The sequence below is a fragment of the Ictalurus furcatus genome, chromosome 12 (genome assembly GCF_023375685.1).
Source record: "Ictalurus furcatus strain D&B chromosome 12, Billie_1.0, whole genome shotgun sequence".
NCBI lineage: Eukaryota > Metazoa > Chordata > Actinopteri > Siluriformes > Ictaluridae > Ictalurus > Ictalurus furcatus.
The window spans coordinates 23,537,887-23,565,512 of NC_071266.1; the positions used below are offsets into that span (position 1 = coordinate 23,537,887).

Below are 27,626 nucleotides of genomic sequence, written 5' to 3' on the forward strand. Positions count from 1 at the left end.
GCAGGGTTTTGCTACATTTGCTAAATTTAAATGACAGTGTAAGTTTAATATGTTGTAGACATGTTATCGTGGGAAAGTTGTTACCAGGCTGCTCTCTGACTCCATTCTGTATTATGTCGATTATGATGGGCCGCCACCTGGCGATTTTTCCAGCCGTCATTTGTATGAAGTTGATAAATCCTTGACTTGCTCTTATCGGCCGTTTGTGCCACTCTCACTCCCACAAGCCTCTGCACAGGGATTTCACTTATCTCCAAAGAAAATAAATGGGTGAAATAAAACAGCTGCAAAGTGAATGTTTCATCAACTGCCAAACTGCATAGCATCATCAGAAAGCTCTTCATCTCCAGTGACTTTTCCATGTTCGGTTTTTACACAGTAAAATGACGAGACACCATTCTGGCTGCAAACATTTTGCATATGTAAGTATGTATGTATGTATGTATGTATACATATACAGTTGTGTCCAAAAGTTTGCGTACCCCTTGCAGAATCTGCTAAATCTTAATACTGTTAACAAAATAAGAATGATCATAAAAATCCCATGTTATTTTTTTTTTATTTAGTCCTGTCCTGAATAATCTATTTCACATAACAGATGTTTACATATAATCCACAAGACAAAAAATTAGCTGAATTTATAAAAATTACCCCATTCAAAAGTTTACATGCCCTTGATTATTAATCCCGTGTGTCGTTACCTGGATGATCCACGACCGTGTTTATGTTTTGTGAGAGTTCTTCATGAGTCCCTTGTTTGTCCTGAGCAGTTAAACCGCCCACTGTTCTTCAGAAAAATCCTCCAGGTCCTGCACATTCTTTACTTCTGCAGCATCTTCTAGCCCTTTCCAGTAGCGGCTATATGATGTTGAGATCCATCTTTTAACACTGAGGACGACTGAGGGATTCGTACACGACGATTACAAACGGTGCAAACATTCACTGATGCTCAAGAAGGCAACACGATACATTAAGAGCCAGGGGGGTGTAAACTCTTGAATAGGATAATCGGTGTAAATTGATATTATTTTGTTTAAAGAACTTCTTTTTTAAAAATTTTTTTATTTAGTACTGCCCTTCAGATGTTAAATAAGATAGTTACATGTCTCCCAGAAGACAAAATACTAACAATTTACACCAATCATAAATACATACATATCAAATGATAACATTTTAGCCTGTAAACATGTCTTGTGTATATCTGTGAAGCAGTGTTTGAATTACACTGAAACTATCAGCGAGTCACCACCAGGGGTCACTACACATCTGCCACAATTCATTAGATTTACACCAAAATTAGAACCATCTCAGTGATAAAATGTACAATAACTAGATAAAAAGTGTTAGTTTATTCATGGTAAAAGCTCTGGCGGTATTTAATATGTAATCAGATTACTGTGAATTATGAAAAATATGAAAGTTAAGATAATGAACATGCTCTCTTAGAAATGGTGATTGAGGACGATGAAAAGCTAACAAAATAACTGTATGTTGTTGTTGTTGTTGTTGTTAAAACAGATTTCTTACTATGTTTAAATATGGTCAATTGACGGTGGAATTTTTTTTAAAAAGGAAATATGAATGCAAAATTCAGAAAAAGATCTAAGAAATCGTGTCATGTAAACCAAAATCTTTTTAAATCAATTCAATTAAAACTGGAGTCAGAGCAGTTTATGGAAGAACAGAAGGATATATTTCAACAAATCTACTTATTGTTAGACTCATTTTTATTCTCTTGAGTGCAAACGTTTTTGTCTTATCTTAACAAATTATTAATTAATCAAATAATTCTGGTGTGTGGGCTTGGACGTCCGTGTGTGCACGTGTGTTCTGAGCTCTGTCCGGCAGATGGCAGCACTTGCACACACTCGCATCTCCAACGCTCTAGCGGTCGAAGTGATGAGCTGGCAAGTCCAGAGTGTGCATGAGTCATGTCTTTACTCACACGTGGTGATGCAGCCATCTCATATTACACCAAGTACGACGGAATGATTCATAACCAGCCTTTATTATTATTATTATCATCATCATAAGCATCTCTGTACAGCAGGAGGTATGTGTTCAAAAGCAGACAGAAAAGTCTTAAAGCCGTCCATGAGCTCTCATTCGGGGCCGTGTGAGGACCTGAGGTTTTGAAAGATCTTTTCAGAAACACATTAAAGTGACATCTGAAGTGATTCATCTCTGCGCTTGAAAGGAGAATATACAATATAAACAGTGTGTGACGTGATGCAGAGTTGAGGTGTGCATCGGGACATGACCCCAACAACAATGTCGGAGGAACTTATCGGTTAGATAAGTAACTCAAACAACAAAGAAAGCGCACTGGTATTTCTCAATACGTGTTGTTTTCTGTCCACAGCTGAGATCATCTTTTAACGCCCAAGTTACATTCCAATAATCAAGAACACACGTACCAAGAACAATAAAAAACCGGGGAAGTGCTCTTGATCCTCCTCCAAAAACACTGAGGACACTCCGATTGGTGACTTGCCCATGAGAACAAGCTGAAAGTCCCATGATTCGTTGCGGCATCATCGCTAAAGCGTAACACTCACCTCAGACCCATACATGTACGTTTTTGAAGTTGTACAATTATACAATAGTTAGTTCTGGTGCACTAATCTGATTGGATAAGCGGCGCTCCAAGTGTGCTGATGTTTAGTAGAACAGCATTGGTATCGGTACATATGACTGTGTGTATCACGCCGCTTGTCTGTGTTCACGACGTCAAATTACGACCCGAAGAACAGTTTATGTCATGTCGAAACAGTTACTACACGTTACCATGGCAACACGGAACGCTCCATCCCGCTGCGGCTTCTTCGGGAACTATTTCTGCCGACGGGGCAAAAAAAAGAAACAAAACGTTTGTCCATATTGTGTCTGAAATGTCAGTTACCTCATATCGATATTCAGTATAACAGCATTATGCTGAATTATTTTAATCACATGGCGCACATAATTGATGTTTTTTTAACGTATAGTACAGGGTTGAGAAATGAATAATATAGCTGTCGAATCTGCTCACTTGGTACAAACAACACATAATATTTAAAAAAAAAAAAAAAAAAAAAAAAAAAAAAAATTCCATTTCATTAGATGTACTAGCCACAATTAAATTGGAATGAATTTCTTTCTACCGTTATCTTTGACTGTACCAGTCTTTATTGAAATGTCACCTCGGTGTCAGATCTGCAACTGTGGCTTGGAATCTTACATTTACATATAAACGTTTTCCAGGGAAACCAAAACGCTTTTGAACAACACAGGTGATTGTAAATACGTGACGAACGTTCGCGCCGTACACAGCAAATCTCAAACACGAATACGGTAAGTGCATTATTTGTTCTCGTGTTGGGAAGGACGTACTTCTCGAGTCCGGTCTTCGTCTTCATTAGCGCAGGAGTACGACCGACTCGGCTTGCGTGGCGGTGCGCGACGTGTTTACTACATTCGTTTGGCTTATTCGTTTATTTTGTGTGTGTTGGGATGGGGAAGATACATCCAACTAAATTCATTAGAAAATATCATAAGCGTGTAGAAAAAAATAATAATGATGATGATAATGATGATGATGATGATGATGATGATGATGATGGCAGAAGTGGAATAAAAAGGAAAAGTCTTACACACGCTTCTCTCTGCTGCAGAGTTCACAAAAGCCTTCATGTATTCCTCTTTCTCAGAAGCTGCAAAGATTTTGGCCAAAGAAGTTATGAAAACGCAGAGGAGCCCCTACTATAAATCCTCTCCGTCCATTTCCACGCTGGGCTTACTCACGAAATGCCGAAGCATCGCCGGGAAATGAAAGAGTAAGCGGCAGTATCTGAGACGACTTGATAATGAAACGACCTGAGACTTCACAGATAAAAGAAAGTGATCAGGCGAAAAAAAAAAAAGTTTCCCATGATTCCCCTTGGCTCCGTATCAGCTGGTCGATCAGTCAAAGGTCACCTTCTTTGGTGCGCCTTACGGACCCTGCGGTGACCTTTGACCTCTCAGAGTCGTGGCAGTGTTCACTCTGTAGTGAGAGCGATTTGGGGTTTAGGCACAGACAGGGATCGAGTCAGACCGAAACGGGGCTGTGCTTACGCAGCAGTTCGGCGAAGAGCACCCCGGTCTGAGAAGTTCGGTACCGGCGTGGTTCGGGTTCGGGCGCAGCGTTCAGGTCACATGAGGCAGCACTTGTTCTTGAAGATGTGTGGGTGTTTATAGCGCAGTCTCTGTTTGGGTCTGTACTTCTCCAGATAGGTCAGCTGTTTGCTGTTTATCGCGCCACGCCGCTTCCTGTCAAGGCATGATTGGTAAAGCACGTTAGACGACATGAAACAGGTTCACCGAGCAAATTACATGCAAAAAATAGTTACAGATACAGTTCGTTCACGTGAGCAGCTTCGTCATGTCTTAATTATTTATATATAATGGTGTAATGTTCAGCTGCTGAAGTGAAATTTTATGATGTTTTGAACCGAAATAAAGCTCGGATACCGCTTAGCTTTCCCACGTAGCATCAAGTGCACAAGCGAAGCAAAAGTACAGGGTTAAGTATGCAAGATAAAGCGTTTTTTCCTCCTACTCGTTCTTTCTCTTTCACAAGAACAAGGAGTTTTACGGTCTAGACAGCGTCGGGTTCGAAAGCATGCAGTATTTAAAGAAGAATACACTTGGAGGTGTGCTGGAAAATATTTCCTGGTGTGAATTTGTTTTTTTTAATAACTGCACATTCTGAAATGTTTTATTCCTCCTCTACCACACCAAGAAAAAAACATTTACTTATTTATTGCTCAAAGACTGACATGCTGTAGTTTTTTTTTTATCCGTTTACAGTTACGTATATGTATACGCTGAATGTCCACAAAACAAGCCAATTCCCGTTATCACTTATGTTACAGCAGCTATAAACGGTCGTTCCCTCCCTCCCTTTCTCTCGTGTGAAGTTAAAGTGCACCTGTTATGGTTTTGAAACGTGCCTAGTTTTGTTTTAAAGGTCTCATACGATAGATTTACGTGCATACGAGGTTAAAAAACACGTTAACGTGCTCATAATTTAAACTGCAGCGTTACCCCCCCCCTCCAGTGTCACAAACGACTCCTTAAATGATTCGTTCTAAAGGATTCGTTCTAAACGCCTCCTTTCAGAGAGCATACCCTGCTCTGATTGGTCAGACGTCCCAGTCTGTTGTGATTGGTCTACCGCTGTCAGCGAGCAGCCGATGAAGACCAGAGGCGGGGTTTTTTGTTACAAACCTACGTAGGTTTGTACGGGAAGTAAAGTCTGGAATCACTAACGACTCGTTCAGAATCGGTTCCTTCTTTTGGGAGTCGATAACTCCGTTTGTCGTGCGCTTTGATCTTTTAAACTTCGCAGACGTTCTTGCATTCGCAAACAGCTACGTATATAATACACTACATGAAAGGTAATATTTGAAAAACCATAATAGGTGCGCTTTAGTAAGACGAAATTGCAGCGCGTCATATTACAGAGAAATTGCAAACTCCTCTGCCCTGAAGACTTTCCCATGCTAGACTGTTACAAAGCTCTGACACTGGAGACTCCTTCAATAAATCGACGACTACACGCGTTTCTGATTAGTTTACGTGCAGCGTCTAGCGTGCAAATCCCTGCGGATGAGCCGTCGCTATAGAAACGATTCCGTATTTATATCATGACCACGGCATTCGTATCAATTTGTGATTTATACTACGGTCAGAGCAAAATAATCAACATCTCCTGACCAATCAGAAATCAGAATGCCGCGGCGCTGCGGTGAAACCAAGGTTGGCGTCGACAAGTGTGTGTTAAAAAACAGTGCAGGAACACACTGGAACAAAGCTGCACGTACTGTCTGATGAACTGGATCGCATCTTCATACTTCATCCCACACTCAATGAGAGCCAAAGCTACCAGCACCGGAGCCCTGCGGAAAAAAACATGTAAAAAAAACTCGTAAAAGATGGGGACACACAGCCCTCGCACAAACAGATGGCTCTGTGTGTGTGTGTGTGTGTGTGTGTGTGTGCGTGTGTGTGCGAGAGGAATAAAGTGAGAAAGAACCTCCCACTCACACACTCATATACACTTCATCTATAACAACACGAATCGTGTTTCTAAACGCTCGTGAGCGACGCAGACAGCGCCGAAGCACTCAACTAAATATATTCTTCGAAATACGGAGTCTATACGGTTCATCCTAAACACTCCCATGGAGTCGTTTTCTAGGAACTACTTCGCTTCTAAGAACAAAATTAGATTCTAAGAAAAACAAAAAGGCTTCTGGGAAGATCTGCTATAAGTAATTCCCCCCCCCCCATTAGTCAAACCTCACTGTGTAAAGTATACACTTTGTATACACATGTGGTCGGCCTGTTTCTTTTCTTTTTTTTCCTTTCAGAGAAAAACGCACAAGCGCGGTACAGAGTGTTTGGCGTAGGAATTAGATGAAAACGAAGACGGGCCAAGAAAACACTGGCACCGTTTCAAAAATCGAGGTCAATTCCCCGTGGAGAGGGAAAGACGTGCGTCAGAGGCGGGGGTTTTACCGCTCCGAAGACGTGAAACAGCATGGAGAGGCCCGCTGCCTCCTCGCATCGCTCCACTTTTTTTAGTGCATTGTTTTGGACGTCTTCTTATAAAGCAGAAATATGTCTCGTCTACTGAGAACGTTTTTTTTTTTTTTTATACTTCCTTTTTTTCCAAAGCACTCTGGGAAGTTACATACATTTCTCTTTTTTTTTCGTCACAAAGGTCTTGAGGTCATCACGTATACATATATCAAACTTAATAGAATCGAATTTTCTCGATTCTGATTGGTCAGAAGGTGTTGGTTCATTTTCTATAACAGCAGCTCTGATGCACGTCGCGAGTTTATATTAATGCGCGTCTTCTAATGCGTTATCGTGTCTATAGTAACAACTTTTTGGAAGTTGTTTCTACAGTAACAACAACTTATAGTAGCAACGTTATAGTACATAGTATCTAGTGACTTATAGAAACAACTTCTATAGTAACAACGTATCTTTTCTAAAGTACAGTAACAGCAACAGAGACTTGTACGGCAGATGCTCCGTTAAAACAGTTATAAAACCGTGTATGATCGCTGATTCAATTCAATTTTATTCGTGTAGCGCTTTTAACGATGGACGTTGTCTCAAAGCAGCTTTACAGAAACATATAAACACAGGATACGGATTTTAAGTGTGTGAGTTTATCCCTATTGAGCGAGACGGTGGTGACGGTGGTGAGGAAAGAGATGATATGAGGAAGAAACCTCGAGAGGAACCAGACTCAGAAGGGAACCCGTCCTCATCTGGGTAACGACGCATAGTGTGAACGTAAAAAAGTTCATGATGGTTTTATATGAAGTCTGTTTGTTGCACTAGTCCACTGTTCACTAAAGGAGACCTGAGTGCAGAACTGCATGTGGTAATTGCAGTCCTAAGATCATCGCAGCAACCGTCGTCCCAGCAACCACAGCGAGAACGTCCATGTGGAATTGAGGTCCGAAACCATTTCCACGGTACTTCGAGCGGTACCATTTTGATGTGCTTTGATAAGTTTTTTTTTTGTGACGCGACGTTTATTTAACATTTTTGTAAGGAGTCTCCAGTATCAGCGCTTCGATTCGGTATATGCTGTAAGCATGAATACAATACGGACGTGCTACAAGGCACCGATTCCGACAGCTCTTCTGCGCCAGTCCCGTTGCATTATGGGATAGCGCAGTATTCGCAGTGTCCAGCGCTTCCGTGTCGCAGAATCTTGGAGGAAGCAGAGGGTCGTCCGGGTATTTCTCACCTACTGTTTTATCTCGGTAAACATGACAAGCTGCGTTTTTTATTTTATTTATTTTTGTCTTTTTGACGTTCGGAGAGAACGCAGGAAGTAAATTGTTTGGTGGACATTCCACAACATTCCACGTGATATAGAAACGAACAAAAAAGTATGACGTGTCGTTTGGTGATAAATAAAACGTCGACAGTGATGGCAAACTGCTGTGTTGTAAGAGGAGTGAAACAGTTCGGGATGTGCTGGTACTGGAAAATATTCATCACACCACCTCGGCATTGATTATTTTCTTCAAACAGCATGTCCCCAAACCTTTTTATTCCTTACATGCTGAATTGATAGTGATACTTTGTATTTAATTTAAAGACGGGGGTTTTTTTTTTATTTTTTTAGCTGTATTATAAATCCTTGCACATCTTTTAACACCTGATATTTATTCACGTTGTTTTTCTTATGCATTACAGCAAGGTTTATCGTCCCTACTTTTTTATAACTTAATTATATTTTTTATAACTTAGCATTAAGCAAAACACACATGTGTGTGCGCGCGCGTGTGTGTGTGTGTGTGTGTCTGATCCGGTAAAATCCTCCTAGACCCCTGCTGAGGACCTTAACCTCCCACTGAACGTCATATAAAAGGGGACGCTCTGCGGATATACAGTAAACACTGCATTAAATATAATAATAATAAAATTTAAAAATAAACGCTTTTCCTGTTCCGTCTTTATCTCTAATAATACTGCAGCAGCGTCACAGCTGACCAAACGTGCCACGAGTCGTGTTGACTTTGGCCGAGCTCTCTGTCCAGGCTCAGGGCTTCAAATGGGCATCGTGTCACCCACGCAGGCGAAACCGGACGAGGCCAGGGAGGCTTGTCAACCCTGGCTGCGGTCGCTGGAGAAAATCAGGCTCATGGGAGAAAAGTGGTTTATGCTCTGGAGTGCACGCAGTTCACATTCTTTTCCAGATTGAGAGTCGAGGCAGAGCGAAAAAAGGAGGTTGGTGATTAAGGGGCACCAGACAATGTGTGTATAAACCTCAAGCTTTCTAAATTACACGTTTGATACGCACACACTTTATAACAATTGGATCCCAGTGTGAATAAACTCTCTTTAATTATAGCTTAAGTAGCCATTTGTTTTTTTTTGTTGTTTTTGTGTGTGTGTGTGTGTGTGTGTGTGTGTGTGTGTGTGTGTGTGTGTTTTTGGCATGTGTGTATTTCAGAAGTGTGTAGGAGGTTTATAATCCAGTCCTAAAGTCTTGCTGTGAATTGACCACAGTCACTAAAGAAATTCCGTATTTATCGGAAACGTTTCGAAGCGATTACAATTCGCCTTCTCAGATCCTGCTTCTCAAATAAGAGGCCCATGTTCTTCACTAACGTACTGGAAAGTCCGAGAAAGCGCGTTCTGATCCGATTGGCTACAATCGATATCGGGTGTAGGTTGTTAAGATGCAAGTCAGGACACTTGGGGACGTGCTGTTATAGGGAAATGATCAGCAACGTGATGGTGTGATGAAGACCAACATGAAACGGAGATACTTGGTACGTTTACACGGACAACAGTAATCCGATATTGATCATGATACTCTGATTAAGAAACTAGCATGTAAACAGAGATTAATGATGACCTTAATCTGACTAAAGTCATACATGAAGTAAACACGAATGGAATTAAGACGTGTGGAGTATTTCCTGTTTTAGTCGCGTTATCGACGTGCATCATAAACATGTACACACCTTAATCACACTGTTAACGTCGTGTGGGAGTTTTCACCGCATTGGGCGACAGGACACGTACACACACGGCAGCGCTCAAGCGTTTAACGGCAAACAGGAGAGCACGTCCAAAACCACGTACTTACCTACTATATAGTAGGAGAAATACAAGTATCTGACGGTATCAAGTCCCTGTGAATGAGTTTGTCACTATGGAAATGCTAACATATTAGAACGAGTGCATTAAAATAACCCTGTGATTTGCCTTGCAGCTGTACGTACTGTCATATATAACTGCTGCTATGTAAAATTCATTCATTCATCTCTCGACCAATCAGAAACGAGGGTTACGTTTTCAGGTGGCGAACTGCGTGAGCCTTTGGTACCGGTTTCGGATCTGACTCTATGCTGGATGCTGACTGACCTGCCGAGGCCCGCGACACAGTGCACAGCCACGCAGCAGCCCGGTTCCTCCATGAAGCGTCTCCTGAGGAGGCTCAGCCAGTCCTCCACCACCTTGGAGGGAGGAGGAGCTCCATCATCAAACGGCCAATCCTGCATCAGAAACACACCACAACATGGTCAGTACCCGGCTTTCGAATCTAACGGTTTGGGAAAGTGGGTACATGGCACCTTCTTAAAATGAATGCTGGAATGAAAGAAGAGAAACACAGCCTTTGTGCTACTTTGATACTGTGTGTGTATGTGTGTATGTGTGTGTGTGATAGAGAAATGGAGGTGTACTGATGTCATTTATGTTGGGTAAACAATCATGTCTTACTTGGTGTATAATTAGGAAGCGGATTATTGGTCGCACACACACCAGGTCACGTACACATGAGCACATAATCAGGGATTCAAGAGCTCACAAGAATGAATAGTGTGATCAAGCTCATTAAAATCAGGCAGGTATTCAGCTTCAAAGGACAGACACACTCCTCTCAGGATTTACACACACACACACACACACACACACCCCTAGAACGCTGCTGATTGTCCTCAAGAGGGCCTTTGCTCATCAGCACCAAAAGGGTTTGGTCTCTTGAGTGATAGCTCACAGCGGCACAATAACAGCAATAAACACACACCGTATAACAGCAATAAATACACACTACAGGTGAAACAACTGTGTAAAAACCTGTAATCATCCTGTATCTCACACACACACACGCACACACACACACACATTAATAAATACACTCTACATAGTCATAAAGCCATGCAACTGCACTTATAAAGTCTGATACAGTTCCACTCAAGTAGTACTGTAGCTGTAATATACAGTGCCTTGCGTAAGTATTTACTCCCCGACCCTCCATATTTTATAGTGTTACAACCTGGAAATAAAATGGTCTTAATTGGGATTATATGTCGTTAATCTACACAAACCAACCCACAATACTGACATGGGGGGAAAGTTATAATTGCATAAATATTCACCCCATTTGTTGTGAAACCTCTAAAGGTACAGAGGCCACGCCTCCTTTACTGGAACTGACAGGTACAGAAGACACACCTCCTCCACAGGGACTGACAGGTACAGAGACCACACCTCCTTCACTGGGAATGACAGGTACAGAGACCACACCTCCTTCACTGGGACTGACAGGTACAGAGGTCACACCTCCTACACTGGGACTGACAGGAACAGAGGCCACACCTCCTACACTGGGACTGACAGGTACAGAGGCCACACCTCCTAGACTGGGACTGATAGATAGAGACCACACCTCCTTCACTGGGACTGACAGGAACAGAGACCACACCTCCTTAACTGGGATTGACATATACAGAGGCCCAGCCTCCTTCACTGGGACTGACAGATACAGAGGCCACACCTCCTTCACTGGGACTGACAGGTACAGAGACCACGCCTCCTTCACTGGGACTGACAGGTACAGAGGCCACACCTCCTAGACTGGGACTGATAGATAGAGACCACACCTCCTTCACTGGGACTGACAGGAACAGAGACCACACCTCCTTAACTGGGATTGACATATACAGAGGCCCAGCCTCCTTCACTGGGACTGACAGATACAGAGGCCACACCTCCTTCACTGGGACTGACAGGTACAGAGACCACGCCTCCTTCACTGGGACTGACAGGTACAGAGGCCACACCTCCTACACTGGGACTGACAGGTACAGAGGCCACACCTCCTACACTGGGACTGATAGATAGAGACCACACCTCCTTCACTGGGACTGACAGGAACAGAGACCACACCTCCTTAACTGGGATTGACATATACAGAGGCCCAGCCTCCTTCACTGGGACTGACAGTAACAGAGACCACACCTCCTTCACTGGGACTGACAGGTACAGAGACCACGCCTCCTTCACTGGGACTGACAGGTACAGAGGCCACACCTCCTACACTGGGACTGACAGGTACATAGGCCACACCTCCATCACTGGGACTGACAGGAACAGAGACCACGCCTCCTTCACTGGGACTGACAGGTACAGAGACCACGCCTCCTTCACTGGGACTGATGATTACAGTCTCATTACACGCTAATTTAAATCTCTGCAGCTGTATCATAAATATTCAGTTGCCAGTTCTTCCCCAAGCTTCTTTTCCTCAGTTAAGCACATATCGAGCACGTACACATACACACTTCAGCTCGGCGCTTTTTGACTGAGTCAGGGCCAAACAGCAGTGTTACACAACAGCTCTCTTTCACGCTCGCCTTTCTTCTCACAAAGTCAGAGAAAAAAAAAATAAAAATAATCAGAACGAGGAAAAAAAAAGGCAGGGAGCACTGAAATGGAGGCCATATCCATGGCAACAGGAAAAACGTTGACGCCGGTAATCAGAAACACGTGTAGAAGCTACGAGGCGGACGGCTCAGTGCTGCGCAGACAACGTGCGTGTGTGTGTGTGTGTGTGTGTGTGTGTGTGTGTGTGTTTCATGGTGTGTGTGAGAGCGTATCACATATAACAGTTCCACATCTATTTAAGGCTACTTGAAAAGCTAGAGCGATACGCGGAGACTTAATATCTGACTATACTACAGTGTGCATGAGCCTAAAACACACTCACCACCACGGTGATGCCGTCCTTCTCCAGGGGCGTTTTGTCGTAGGTCACCTCACACACACGCACCACTGTTGTAGCACCATACTTCTTCAGGTCCTGAGACAGCAAGAGCAAAAAAAATTAATAAAAATTTACAAACCATTTAAACATACATACAAATAAAAGTGTACACACACACACACACCAATGTAAGAGGATAGAGCCATTTGAATGAAGCAGATGGATATAGTGTATAGTGCGTATAGCGTACACCTGCACTGACGATAAACCCTGTTTCTCTGAAACATCTTCAAGTCCTGCTTCACTGAAAACTGTTTCTATGAAAACTAAGTGCACTTTCATATGCTCTCTCTCTCTCTCTGTCTGTCCGTCTGTCCATGTGCACACACCTTTTTTTTAATTAAAAGTACACATACACACTTTTTTTTTTACTACAATGTTGTGTTTCAGATAGACAGACATACACAGACATGCAGACAGACATGCAGACAGACAGATGGACTGAAAGCGAGACAGACAGAGAGAAAGATGGAAAGAGAGAGAGAAACGGACAGAGAGAAATATAGAAATCATCAAGTGTACGTGTGTGTGTGTGTGTGCGTGTGTGTGTGTGTGTGTAGTCTGTTTCTAGCCCAGCACATGCTCTTCATCAGCGAACACATACACACACTGCATCACATTTTACACCATGTGAGCACAGTCAAGGGCCATGTCTCCGTAGCAACAGAGGTTTCACGGTTTTCTTATAAGGCATATAATCTGACTCAATATGCACTATTAAAATTGTTTGTGTGTGTACATGTGTGTGTGTGCAGTATGTTTGTGTGTGTGTGTGTGCAGTATGTTTGTGTGTGTGTGCAGAATGTTTATGTGTGTGTGTGTGTGTGTGCAGTATGTAAATATGTGTATGTGTGTGTGCACAGTATGTGTATGCAGTACGTGAGTATGTGTGTGTTTGTGTGTGTGCACAGTGTGTGTGTGTGTGCAGTATGTAAATATGTGTGTGTGTGTGTGTGTATGTGTGTGTGTGCACAGTATGTGTGTATGTGTATGCAGTACGTGAGTATGTGTGTGTTTGTGTGTGTGCACAGTGTGTGTGTGTGTGTGTGTGTGCAGTATGTTGCATGCAACATGTCAGCAACTTGAATATTTCCTGTACACCAGAGACACCCAAACTATTTAGGCCAAATCTTCAAACATAACTCCAGAGCCCTCATGATGGTGTACTGTTTCCCCACACGTACCGTCTCAGCGCTTTCAGTCAGAAAACTGTGCTGAAGAAGGTCACACACACCCTACATTACCCACAATGCCGTTCTACGACCTGCTGACAGAAGTGCGGCGGGATTTAACGCTCACTTAATCTTTACCTAAGGAGAGCGCTGCGGCGGCGCTTTATTCGTTCAGTCTGACTGGCGCTGCTCTCATCTCCTTATCGGTACACGTTGTTCTAACAGACCAGTTTCCAACGTTTCGCAATTAAACACGTTTTGCATCACTGTAAAAATACTCTTCAAAAACCCGAACCAGTCTGAGGGAACTGTGTTTCGAATGTGACTAACAGAGTGGTCATGTGACTCTGTAGCCTCGCCAGAGTAGTGCTGGGCGATATGACTAAAATATCATATCACGATAACTGAGGACATTTCTACGATACAAGATGAGTATCACGATGTATAATTTAGCTAACGACCTCTGCAAAAGAGTAGTAAGATAAACAAAAAAACGTTAAAGAGAGTTCGACGATACTTTCCTTTAAAGCCAACAAAGACAAAGATTAAGTATTTAAAAAATTACGTCAAATCAACGGCATCCATTCAGCACCATTTCATTTGTAATTATTTTAAAAAATTTAATAAAAAAAACCATCACATACCGACGATATCTCAGAAAAGTGTATTGCATAATCATTTATCACGATATATATATATTATATCGATATATCGCCCAGCCCTACACCATATGAGGTTCGGTATATTACACTGCTTACTAACGCAAGGAATAAATAGTACGTAGAATAAAGTGAACACCGGCGTATTACAGAGAATACAACTCTGCTCACACGGACAAAGTATATATAAAAAATACTGCTGGTATTTGAAAATAAAAAGCGCATAATGAGAGTGTATGAAGGATGAAATGATGGGACCGAGCATACCTAAAATACTTCGACGGTAACAAGACAAGAGCAAGAGCGTAGCTGGGTAAAATCTGTCACCTCTTTAAAGCTGTTGAGCGTGGAGTTGGTGGGATTGTGCGTGATGAGAAATCTCATGTTCTTGTAGCACACCTCCACCGGCGCTGGTCTGTTCATCCGCGCCATGCTGCGTCGTCTTCAGGACCAACTTTACACAAAAGCTGAAGGAGTATTTGGACCGTCCAGCTTCCGTGTTTGTCTGTATTTTAATATGGATTTGATAGATTATCAATGATAATGATACACGACTCAATCAGTACACCTGGGATCCAGTTCTTTCCTAAAACAAAGCCTTTAAGACGGCTTCCTTTTGCCAGGAGGGTAGAATCACCCCATCGGCTAATAGGTGTGTACGGAGTCGTGTTTAGAGATCAGTGGAGGTCATCAGGTTCAGCAGAGAACATCGTTCAGCGTGCCGAATGTGCCGATGCTGAGAGCAGCAGTAAGAGCCGGGCATCTGAAGGAACAGCATCAAAGCATGGCACCATGGGAACTTGAGTATCTGGACAGAGACAGAGACAGAGAGAGAGAGAGAGAGAGAGAGAGAGAGAGAGAGAGAGAGAATGTCAAAATGTGAAACATCAAGGCTAATTCAGCTACTTATTGGATTTTTATTTCAGTTGTATTTCATGATAAAATGATCACACATTCAATTAAACACTACCCAAAGACTCAATCAATTTATTTCTATAGAAATACTTCCATCATTTAATAATAATAAAAAAAGAAATATATATATATAGTTCAAAGGCTGAGCTTGGCATTGAGATAAGCTTATTCAGAAAACAATTTGAAGGCCCAAACAAGAATTTCAAAAACATTACAAAAACCGTATAATGAATAGCCTAATGAATTGAATATATACAGTGGCGGGGGAATTGGTATTGGACGAGTCAACATTTTTTTCAGTAAATATATTTCCAATGAGGTTATTCACATGAAATTCTCACCAGACTTTGGTATTAACTCAAGAAATCCATACATATAAAGAAATCCATACATATCAAGAAATCCAAACATATAAAGAAATCCAAACATTAAAGTCCATAGCTATGTGTAATAAAGCGGAATGACACAGGAAAAAAAAATTAATTGAACACGTTAACTGAAATGTATTTAATACTTAGTGGAGAAGCCTTTGTTTTGTAGTGACAGCTTTAAGACACTTCCTGTATGAAGAAATTAATGGGCCGCGGTATTCAGGTGTGATTTTGGAAGGGCCACCCATGTCTCATCTTCATCATCCAGCAGATTCTTCTCAAGAATCTTCCGGTAAAGGGCTCCATTCATCGTTCCTTCAGTTATATGAAGTCTGCCAGTACCATGTGATGAAAAACAGCCCCACACCATGATGCTTCCACCTCCAAACTTCACTGTTGGTATAGTGATTTAAAGGTGATGTGCAGTGCCATTTCTTCTCCAAACATGGCATGTAGTATGACAGGCAAAAAGTTCCATTTTGCTCTCGTCTGACCAGACTACACTCTCCCAGTATTTCATAGGCTTGTCCAAATGAGTTGTAGCGAACTTTAAACGAGCTTCGACATGCCTTTTCTTTAGTAATGGAGTCTTGCGGTGTGAGCGTGAGCAGTGGAGTGCATTGCCTACTGTTTTCTCTGTGACGATGGCACCTGCTGCTTCTACGTGTTTCTGGAGCTCTTTCTGAGTGGTCCTTGGCTCTTGGGCTACTCTTCTGACTCCCTGGTCAGAAATCTTGCGAGGAGCTCGTGTGTAGAGTGTTGTTGCTTCCTCTTGTGGATAATGACCCCAATGGTGCTTACTGTAGGATTCAGAAGTTTTGAAACACGTCTGTATCCGATTCCATCAATATGTTTAAGAATAAGAATTCATATTTGAAGGAGATTCCAATTGATATTTTGGAATTATTCAGGAAATTGTTCAACCATGACTTCCTGTTTCACAGGGGTATAAATATGAGGTAACACATAGGTCAAATTCACTTAGTCATTCATACCAATGGGTAAGAGCGAGGAATATAGTTGTGATGTGCGGCAAAAGGTTGTTGAGCTTCACAAAATGGGAAGTGGCTATAAGAAAATAGCACAAGCATTGAAAATGCACAATTCCACCATCAGGGCAATAATTAAGATGCTCCAGTCAACTGGAAATGTTATGAATCAACCTGGAAATGGACGTGTGTCTATATCGTCTCAAAGCAGTGTGAAGAGGATGGTTCGAGTGGCCAAAAAATCTCCAAGGATCACAGCTGGAGAACTGCAGAAGTTAGTTGCGTGTTGCGAAATACAGTGCATTTCTAATTCAAAATTCATCAAACTCTACTATATTTACGAAAATGTCGATGAAAAAGCCTCTGCAAACCTTCTAGTCGGAAATGAAATTCTTTAACGGTCATTTCTGCATATTTATGAGAAATAAAACATTTTAAATCCTTTTTTTTTTTTTTTGCATCCTGTCTTTGCCAGCAAGTGGTATTGAGATGGAAAGCTGCCAGATTATAGCTGCTAATTGCTTTCAAAACATTCAAAATCAGCTTCATTTCCTCTCCTTTAGGACATCGTGTCGTCTCTTCTATATTTCCGTTATATATGTGCCACAAAATTTTTCACCCATTAGTGTGATAGCGATGTTTTTGTACCCATCATGCTGTCATAAAAGGAGAAGAATATAGATGGCTAATGTTCCTCAGAGCAGCTGGAAACAAAGCTTTAGTCCTAAATCAGTGAAACAATGGTGACTCCACTTTGGGAGTACAGCCTTCTACCATGAGATGGTAGGCGAAACTCTTAATGAGCTCCTCTGAGAAAAGGAAAGTTTAAAGGGAGTTTAAAGTCTTAAAAGGATGTAAGTTTTACAAAGTGACAGAGCTGATCTTAAATCTTAAAGCCTTGATTTTTTTTTTTTTTTAATAGCTGTACATTTTATAGGGTTCTAGTCTTTGTGTATACATTTACCTGAATCATTTGTATTCTATTTGTACCTATTCATATAATAATCTACATACACTGTCTGAATCTTTCTCCTTTTTAACGTATCTTTGGGTGTGAGGATTATAGATATTACTCGACTGAGCAAGAAATGTCCGAAGATGAGAATATTTCATTGAAGATCTCAGTCGTGCACTGTGGTTGCTTGGGAAACAGTAAACAATAAAGAACGTCTGCAGCACCCTGAGGTATCAGGACAAGGTTAATTGGGTGTATTGTCTCTGGCGAAATAGGACTTGCAAGGATCAAGAAAACAATCCAGCAAGCTACCTGTCCATCGCATGGGGTATGTTGTGTATTCCTTTTCTTTTCTTTTCTTTTTTTTTTCCCTGAACTTCTGAGTGATGGGCACTCCATGTCCTCTTCTACAGAACAATTACCCAACCTTTTCCCATAAGAGCAAACTAACAAGTAAATATTTGCGCTGATGATTTTAAGAGCCGCCGTGGGCCTCTGAGACCCTCAGAGGCTGAAGCATAAAAATAAACCAGAGCACGAACACAAGAGAAAAGAGCAGGATTGAGAGAATACACTTCAAATCACAGCAAAGAAAGGAAATATTTCTCAAGGAAACACAGAAAGGGAAGAAGAGACTCCCTCACAAGAAAATACCTCCTCACACGTGGCACCCATTTCACATTAAAGGGCCTGACAAAAACAAAACCTGGTGATCTTTTTGCGCATGGTAATGGGATGTTATGTGATTCCTGGCCTCCCAATAGGTCGAGTTGCTATTTTCACTCACCGAGTCCCTAAACAGTGCCAAATAGACAACCCCTTCTGCATGTCACAGTTTTACATCAAGCCCTCATCCTGAAAGCTACTACCAGTAGATGCTACGCCAGATATACACTCATGCCCTGTCCACACGTACACAGATATTTTAAAATACCATTCCTGTCCACATCAATCCTACCAGCTGCATCTTCACCCAGGCCTTATCCAAAATCTCTGTGCGGCTTGAATCTCGGAGTGATGGATTCAACATCTGTACAGCGGCTCCACATGAAAGTGTCATAAATTAAACAAAATGAAATTAAATTGCAAACACATTCTCCAATAAGAAATCACATACCACAGAGGAACTGCTTGGTCCATTCCCCAATAAGAAATCAAAGACCACAAAGGGAATACTTGGTCCATTCCCCAACAAGAAATCACAGACCACAGAGGAACTATTTGTTCCATTCTCCAGTAAGAAATCACAGACCACAGAGGAACTATTAGGTCCATTCCCCAATAAGAAATCACAGACCACAGAGGAACTATTAGGTCCATTCCCCAATAAGAAATCACAGACCACAGAGGAACTATTAGGTCCATTCTCCAACAGGAAATTGCAGACTACAGAGGAACTACTTGGTCCATTCCCCAATAAGAAATCACAGACCACAGAGGAACTATTAGGTCCATTCTCCAATAGGAAATTGCAGACTACAGAGGAACTATTAGGTCCATTCTCCAATAAGAAATCACAGACCACCGAGGAACTATTTGGTCCATTCCCCAATAAGAAATCACAGACCACAGAGGAAATACTTGGTCCATTCTCCAATAAGAAATTACAGACCACAGAGGAACTATTAGGTCCATTCTCCAATAGGAAATTGCAGACTACAGAGGAACTATTAGGTCCATTCTCCAATAAGAAATCACAGACTACAGAGGAACTATTAGGTCCATTCTCCAATAAGAAATCACAGACCACAGAGGAACTATTTGGTCCATTCTCCAATAAGAAATCACAGACCACAGAGGAACTATTAGGTCCATTCCCTAATAAGAAATTACAGACCACAGTGGAACTACTTGGTCCATTCTCCAATAAGAAATCACAGACCACAGAGGAACTATTAGGTCCATTCTCCAATAGGAAATTGCAGACTACAGAGGAACTATTAGGTCCATTCTCCAATAAGAAATCACAGACTACAGAGGAACTATTAGGTCCATTCTCCAATAAGAAATCACAGACCACAGAGGAACTATTTGGTCCATTCTCCAATAAGAAATCACAGACCACAGAGGAACTATTAGGTCCATTCCCTAATAAGAAATTACAGACCACAGTGGAACTACTTGGTCCATTCTCCAATAAGAAATCACAGACCACAGAGGAACTATTAGGTCCATTCCCTAATAAGAAATCACAGACCACAGAGGAACTATTAGGTCCATTCCCTAATAAGAAATCACAGACCACAGAGGAACTATTAGGTCCATTCCCTAATAAGAAATCACAGACCACAGAGGAACTATTAGGTCCATTCCCTAATAAGAAATCACAGACCACAGAGGAACTATTAGGTCCATTCCCTAATAAGAAATTACAGACCACAGTGGAACTACTTGGTCAGCACCTGAGACAAACTGAATCCTATCGCATGCAAAACTGCAACTGGCATACGCAGGTTGATGCCAAAGTTTTCGAAAACAAAATTTTTCCCAGCCACACAAAACTTCACCAACATTTCGCCACCTTTAAAGGCATTTTTCGAGAATCTTCACTTTCTCTGAACAAAAACGCAGTTTTCAAGAACATTTTTTCATGTCTTTTAGAAATATCCATATACACGTGGACATGGTTTCAGGATTACATTACCCATCAGGCCCTGCACCAGTGTTTGAACTGATGGGGGGCTGGATGGGTTGCCAGACCCCCCACAAGGCCCCCAAAAAATTAACATGCAGTGTCCCCTGGTGTTTTGTTGAAACTAGAAAACTAGAAACAAACAAAGTCCGTTATTTGTTCCAGTTTCATAAGTAGGTTTTTTTTTTTCGTAGATTCAAGATTTCTTAGATTCAAGTGACTTAAGGCAGTGACAGCACTACCACTTTCTTCATTTATACATTCACATTTTTCACTGATACTCTGGTTCTTCTTCATCTTGAACAAATATTTTCCTTAGCAGTGAAAAAATTTCACCAGCAAAAATAAAATAAATAAATAAATAACACGCTTGCTTTCATACTATAATGCAATAGTTTGTAATGACCACAGCGGTGGCTGTCAATAAGCCCAGTGAGCTCTGAGTGATTACAGTGATTACACACATGCACACACACACACACCTTCTCTATAATGAGTTTTGCGGACTTGATGCTCTGTCTAGGCCACCTGGGCGTTAAAAATAGGTTAGGCAGCTGCTTTTCCGAGGCATGGAGTTTGTTTTCAAGCCCGTCTTGCGGAGTTTAAAAGACTAACTGCCATTTTGTGGCAATGTAAAATCCGTAATTAAATCTCCGATCCTCCGAGCAGCTCGTTTGGAGAAACGCAGGCACGTATTAAAAGTCACCCCAAAGTACGCTATTGTATTTTATACCACAGCTCTGTAGAATTTTTTGATTCCGATTGATTTTCTATAACAGGAGCTTTGGCTGTAGTTCCGGCTGCAAGACGAATCACAGGTTTACGTTAACGTGGCATTTTGATATGGTAATGTTGCCATGGTAACAAATCAGACCGGGATCTGTACGGCGGACACGCCGCGCAAACAGATTTAAAAAGGCGTGTAATTGTCGACATGGTGCAATTTTCCATGAAGAGACATTTAACGTTTATGGAAGGAGTCTCCAGTGTCAGAGCTGGGAAACACGAGATAGTCTTGAGAACGGGCGGCTTTGATGTTTTCTCGGTCATGTGACAAATTACATGTTTGGTCTTATCTTCAAGAGAGAGGAGGAGAGAAGAGAGGCCGGTGAAGGACTGTTTATATCTGTAATCATCAAATTACTCTGCTATAATCGGAATAAATCATTTCGGGGCATGTTGTTACAGGAAAATAATCAACTTGAATCACTGAACACTTTGTCCCCCCCCCGCCTTCAGGGTGTGAATATGTTTTGCAGCACCCCCTATAATCCCTTCTGCACTCTCACGTAATTGATGGCCTCACAGGAATTTCAAAGGCATGAAATTACAAACGACCTGCATGTGAGGTCCGGGTACGTGCGAGTTTTCACGTCCGTAGTAGGAAGTTTACACGACGACGATGTACTAAAGACGGAAAAAGTTTTCCCTTTGAGTTTTTGTAAAGACTGGCATACAGAAGACGTTCACGCGGATCCGCGAAAACGTCTAAAAACGCCGCATTACGCATGCCAGGCCAGTAGATGGCGATGTCACTTTGTAAAGAAACACGTAAGCATTCACGTCAACGTGTCCGCCATATTGATCCGGGCAAGACCGCCCTGTAAACAAATACAAGTAAACGGAGGAGCTGCGGTTTTTCTGAATAAAAAGCACGATAACGTTTACATTTCTGAAGCGATTTCAATGGTTTGTGATCTACGAGGTGTACAAAACACTTAGAATCTCGATAGTTAGACTTTTATTGTGCGCCAGATCAGAATTCAGAATTGTTAACAAAGCTAATTCAGTTTTAAATACCGAACAAAATCTAAATAGTGCATCTTTAAGTACTAATAGCTGACCGTCGTTGTACCAAAATGGATCAAAATCGGCAAATACAAATGAAATAGTGAGACGCTGGCAGTCCGTCTGCTTTCTATATTTTATAAGCAATAAAAGGATACAGATATTCTCCAAAACAGACAATTCCAAAGATAATTATAAGATTCTGAATATCCTTCGTCGGCGTAGACGTGGGTTAATAATTCGGCGTACTTAACAAATGCGTCTCCGCTGGTCGTAGCAGTGATGCAGTAAATCTAATCAAAATCCTGAGCAGCACAAACACAGTCCTGTAGTTTTAAATGTCTCGCGCGTTGTTATGAAGTACTCGCGCGCACGTCTATAAACCGAACACGGAACACGCGTGCGTGTGAAGTCATCGTTTTCACAGACCCTCGGGGTTTTTTTTTGTACGTTTACACGGAGACGATAACGGCATCGTTTTCAAAACCTTGCACTTTGAAACCGGTTTTCAAACGTTTGCGTTTTCAGGCCCCGAAACGCCGTCGTCGAACACCCAGACCGCATGAAAAGTGTTCCGTTTTTAGCTGTGTAAACGGCCCTAAAAACCGAATACATACATAATATTTAAATTTTTTTAATGCAATTGAGTGCAAAAGGTTTGCACACCCTTAGGCCAAATTGGGCAAGACCAAGAGATTTAGTTGATACCATCCATCCATCCATCTTCGATACCGCTTATCCTTCCTTCAGGGTCACGGGGAACCTGGAGCCTATCCCAGGGAGCGTGGGGCACAATGCGGAGTACATCCTGGACAGGGTGCCAGTCCATCGCAGGGCACAATCACACTCACATTCACACACCCATTCATACACTACGGACACTTTGGACATGCCAATCAGCCTACCATGCATGTCTTTAGACTGGAGGAGGAAACCGGAGTACCCGGAGGAAACCCCCACAGCACGGGGAGAACATGCAAGGTTTTAGTTGATACCGTAGAAACAAAACATTTATGACTGCTTGGATATGCAAATGTTCACTCATTAGCGCAAGCCCGGAAAATGGCCACGTAGTATATGTAAGATAAGAGTGGAAAAAAAAGCATATCAAAATTTTCCATCTCCCTTTCTGAGTGTGACATAAATAACCCCTAGTAATGTATTTTTCTCCGGTTCTGCTTTACTTTTCGAATTGTTGCAAGATCCGCATTTCATTTTCACTTTTTTTAAAAAATTTTTTTAAAGAGAAATTGTAAAATGGAAGTTACGAGTTTCTTTTTAACCCAGAAACCGTGAGAGTACAAACTTTTGAACACGACTCTAAACGTCTAAACTCTAAAGAAGAAGCGCCATCTGCTTTTCTTTATTCTTCAGCTTTCATCTCAAACCGGACACATGATACCAATAAATCAACAAGACATTTACATTTATTCGTTGAGCAGACGCTTTTATTCGAAGCGACTTAGAAATGAGAAAATACAAGCAAACCAAGTTGTAATCTGTGTTACAATATATAATATATAAAATATAACAGCCTGGGCGGGACAAAAGTCTGTCACAAGGGAGTCAATGTAAAGTGCATGTGTGGGAATAAAGTAGAATTTCACTTGAAAAGCATTGTAAAACTGCCCTTAAAAGGTTATGTGCTTTTTTTTAATGGCATACTATTAAAATATATAATAATAATAATAATAATAATATCAAAAGTAAACCAAAAATCGGAAGAAACTTACTGAGGAGTTGATTATAATGGACACGTTTAGCATGCTAACTTTGTTCGGCTTAAAGATGAGCTTATGGCATTTGTTTGGGCATGCTTTCAGCATCATCGATGCTGTTATCGACATGTCCAGCCATCGCTAAGAACAACTGAGCCAAGCCATTCGGATCTTCCAGAGTTACACCGTCTGAAAGTGTTCGTTTAGCCAAATAGCGCTACATATCTTTTAATGTTCATCCAATTCCTAAATAAATCTCTTGACAGATTCTTCAGCCAGATTATAACCAACTAGCATCAGCTCATGTATTTCTGTTTACACACACCAAAGGGGTCTATCATTTTACTTAAAATGAAACTGCCTGTAAAACACTGTATATAAAGAAATACTGTGAAAAACAATTTAAAAAAAAAAAAAGTGAAACAATACAAAACATATCCATAAAAATAAATTACACTGAAACGAAGAGAATATATTGCCCTATGGTTACAACACTAACCATACACTGTCAGATATCCAAGCCTTCATGACCCAAATGAGAAAGAAAAATAATCAGGATGAGAAAGTAAACACGCAACTTATTAATAGAAGGCTGAAATGCTGATGTAAAAAAAAAAAAAAAAAAAACATAACACACAGGGGTGTAAAAACGCATTAGTGCGAGGCAGCAGCTGAAGGAAAAGGCCACATGAAGTGTGAAAGTATCTCTCACATGGCCGTGGTTCCTGCAGAGATATTCCTCAGTGATCACGAGCCGTCAGTATCACAGACTCACAGCTGAGGAGAAACTCCATCAGCAAAACAGGAAGAGGTCAGAAACACACACACACACACACACACACACACGCATCTCCGAGAAGAGTGCAACACCAACCAGTTTCGGTAAGACACTAGTGACGAAACTGGTCTTAAAAGAAATTGCTCGGGAAAGGAAATCTAACTGACTCAAATAATTTATTCACTTTAAATACAGTCAATCAGCTCCAAGTTAACAACCATACATTTAAGGAATAAATCACTTCAGGGTGTGTTGTCCTAGTTGTTCACTTATTAAAAACGTGATACGACGTGTTGTACTTTTAACCATTTACAGTTGCATGTAATGGTGTGAAACATCTACGAGACAAGTTAATTCGACGTTACAAAAAAAAAAAAAACGAAAAACAAACCTGAAGTGTAAACTCCTCCATCCCGAAGACAGAAAAACGCCCAGACTGTTATAAAGTGTTACAAAGTGTTAGAAAGTGCTGACACTGGGGACTCTCTATAATCCTCTCTATAAACTGTAAACGAATATACATCTCCTTTAAGCAACACCTTTTAAACAATTCGATTCAGTTTTAGGCTTAGATTTCGCAAATCCACCATACAAGCGCTTGCGTAAGTCGTTTCTATATTATAAACCACGACGTATTCGAATGAACGCATTTTTATAAACCCCTGGGTTCGGGGACGTCACTTGGTAGCTACGTTATCGTCGCGAGCTCCAGTGCAAAACGACATTTTAAAACCAAAATTGGGATGTTTACATTTTTCGTTTGCTTTTTCCCCCTCAACAATTTCTTTGCACTACATCCTTATAAAAGGCACCTTTATAACCTTTAAGATTTTTTCATGAACGGTACTTTTGAGGTAGGGATTTGGTACTGTAACGTACAGGGTGTCCCAAAAGTCTCCGTACATACAGTAAGGGAAATCGACACACCTACGGATGGGACACTCTGTAGCTCTAGTCCTGGTTTTGGGAGGTTTTCAGATTCTCTACTCAAGGTGACTGTATGCTGATATTTCTGTAGAGCGGTGCTCGCAGTGTGTTTGCGACTGTAAGGCTGCGAAAGGGCTTAACCTCTTAAATACATCGCCCTGTGACTGGTTCGGATTTTTTGCTTCACTTGTAAATTGCTTTGGAGTAAAATATTTACCGAATGGATCGATTTGAACGGAATTGTCCTCCAAGTGAAATGAACAGTGATCTAAAACATACATAGTAGAGCTCTACTAAATAGTATGGCTTTACCAGCGGCATTTTAAGTCTCTGGTGTATATATAGAGGTGGCAACATTGCTAACAATGTGGAAATCTGCTACAAAATCGCTAGTATATGTCGGTCGACAAGATGCCTAATATTTTCCCCCAGATATGCAGCAACAGTATGAAAACAACAAGTCCTTTTTAACGACCAATGAGACCACAGTCACACGTTCTTGGTTTCTAATGGTTCACAAGACAGGCTCATGAATGCATAAAGTTGTCCCAATGTGAAAATAACCACTATCGGATACAAACGAGCCTTTTACATCCTGCGTGAATTGCACTTCTGCATTCTTCACAGAATTGCTCCTGCTTTCTGGGTCTTTCACAAGTCGGTATGTGCAAGGGCTTCAAAAGGTGAACGCCAACGACGTTCACCGGATTTGTAAGAATACTTGCCAAGTACCTTCTAGCAAGCTGAATAAAGATTTTAAGTACCGGAGTAAGAAAATACATATTTTCTAATGTCTTATATGTACGTGACTCATACAAATGCCTTGTAAGTATACTGTAGGTACTGTATCGTCGTTGGAGATACCTGAAGGACACGTTGTCGTCTCAGTGTACAGACGAATGTAAACAAAGTGCTGCGCAATTCCAAAATGGAAATGCTTCATAGCACGGAACGGAGGGCGTGCACTGCCTTTTCCATCATGCAAATGTGATTTGCATTGGGTTTGACCTCTACTTTAGCTGAAACAGCAGAAAAGCGTAGTATCGCTGTAGCACAGGATCAAAAGTCGTAAAACGTTACAACTATGTCGGTACCAACAAACATTCAGTAGCTTTGAGATAGAAAGCAAAAAAAAAAAAAAAAAAAACTTCAGGCAGAATACAGCCTCCTTAAAAACCACAGATGTCCAAGTAAAAATTATACCAATCCCCAAACAAGTCATTATGAGCTTTATGGACAATTTACAAGCTGTCATTAAGTGCCAGACGCCTACCTTTCCTACCCTGATTGACGCCTTTGGACACGACGCAGCACTGAGACTGGTTAGATGGCTTGACTTGACTTGCTGGTTTTTATGTTGCTGTTGTGTTTTTTTTTTTTTCACTGCAAGATCGCTCAGCTGTAAAAACGCAACACCGGATGTCAGTGGAACAGGTGCCTTTATCTGACAAACACTCACAGATGATCAGAACGTCCACAACATATTATTATACTCTGCTCATGAAAAAAAAACAAAAATAACAACGGCTGAATAATTTGTCCTTTCTATGAACCTGGAGAGTGGAATCAGACTGCAAGCAAGAACGCTAGCAGATTTCAGAAAGTTCAGGAATGTCCAAATCAGGCAGAGCAATGATGGGGAACACAACACAGGAAATCCTTTATCCTGTCTTGCAAGCATTTACACACACACACACACACACACACACACACACACACACACACACACACACTTTCACCAAACTCCAGAAAACGGTATTAATACATCAGACCAAAGGATTAACGCTATTTATATGTATGGAGGCTTACAGTGATAGAATATGCAACTCCGCTACATCACACTTTCACCTTGGAGTGACTGATGCTTAATCAAAAAATAAGTACACCCCATGGAAATTGTTGACTTTTTGACATATTTGGACATGCAAACATTTGATCCTCTTTGAAACAGTGCCTATTAATAAAGCTGATGTGAAAGGTGATGTCCAGGACCGGCCGTCCCCGCAAATTCAGCCCAAGAGCAGACCGTCTGATGCAAAAAGAAGTCTCCAAGAACCTCATCATTTCATCACAGGATCTGCTAGTAAGTCTTGCAGCTGTTGGTGT

At 41.4% G+C, this 27,626-nt stretch overlaps 1 protein-coding gene across 1 annotated transcript in view; it reads right to left on the reverse strand.

Moving 5' to 3' along the window:
- Positions 1-1,312: 1,312 nt before the first annotated feature.
- The window catches only part of ptp4a3a (protein tyrosine phosphatase 4A3a), a 34,346-nt gene continuing 8,032 nt past the window's right edge, over positions 1,313-27,626 (reverse strand). The window contains exons 2-6 of the mRNA XM_053637970.1: positions 14,775-15,255; positions 12,560-12,652; positions 9,934-10,064; positions 5,847-5,921; positions 1,313-4,290 (exon numbers count right to left, since the gene is read on the reverse strand). Of these exons, the coding sequence (XP_053493945.1) occupies positions 4,173-4,290; positions 5,847-5,921; positions 9,934-10,064; positions 12,560-12,652; positions 14,775-14,879 (522 nt within the window). The 5' untranslated portion in view covers positions 14,880-15,255 and the 3' untranslated portion in view covers positions 1,313-4,172. The remainder of the gene's footprint in view (positions 4,291-5,846; positions 5,922-9,933; positions 10,065-12,559; positions 12,653-14,774; positions 15,256-27,626) is intronic.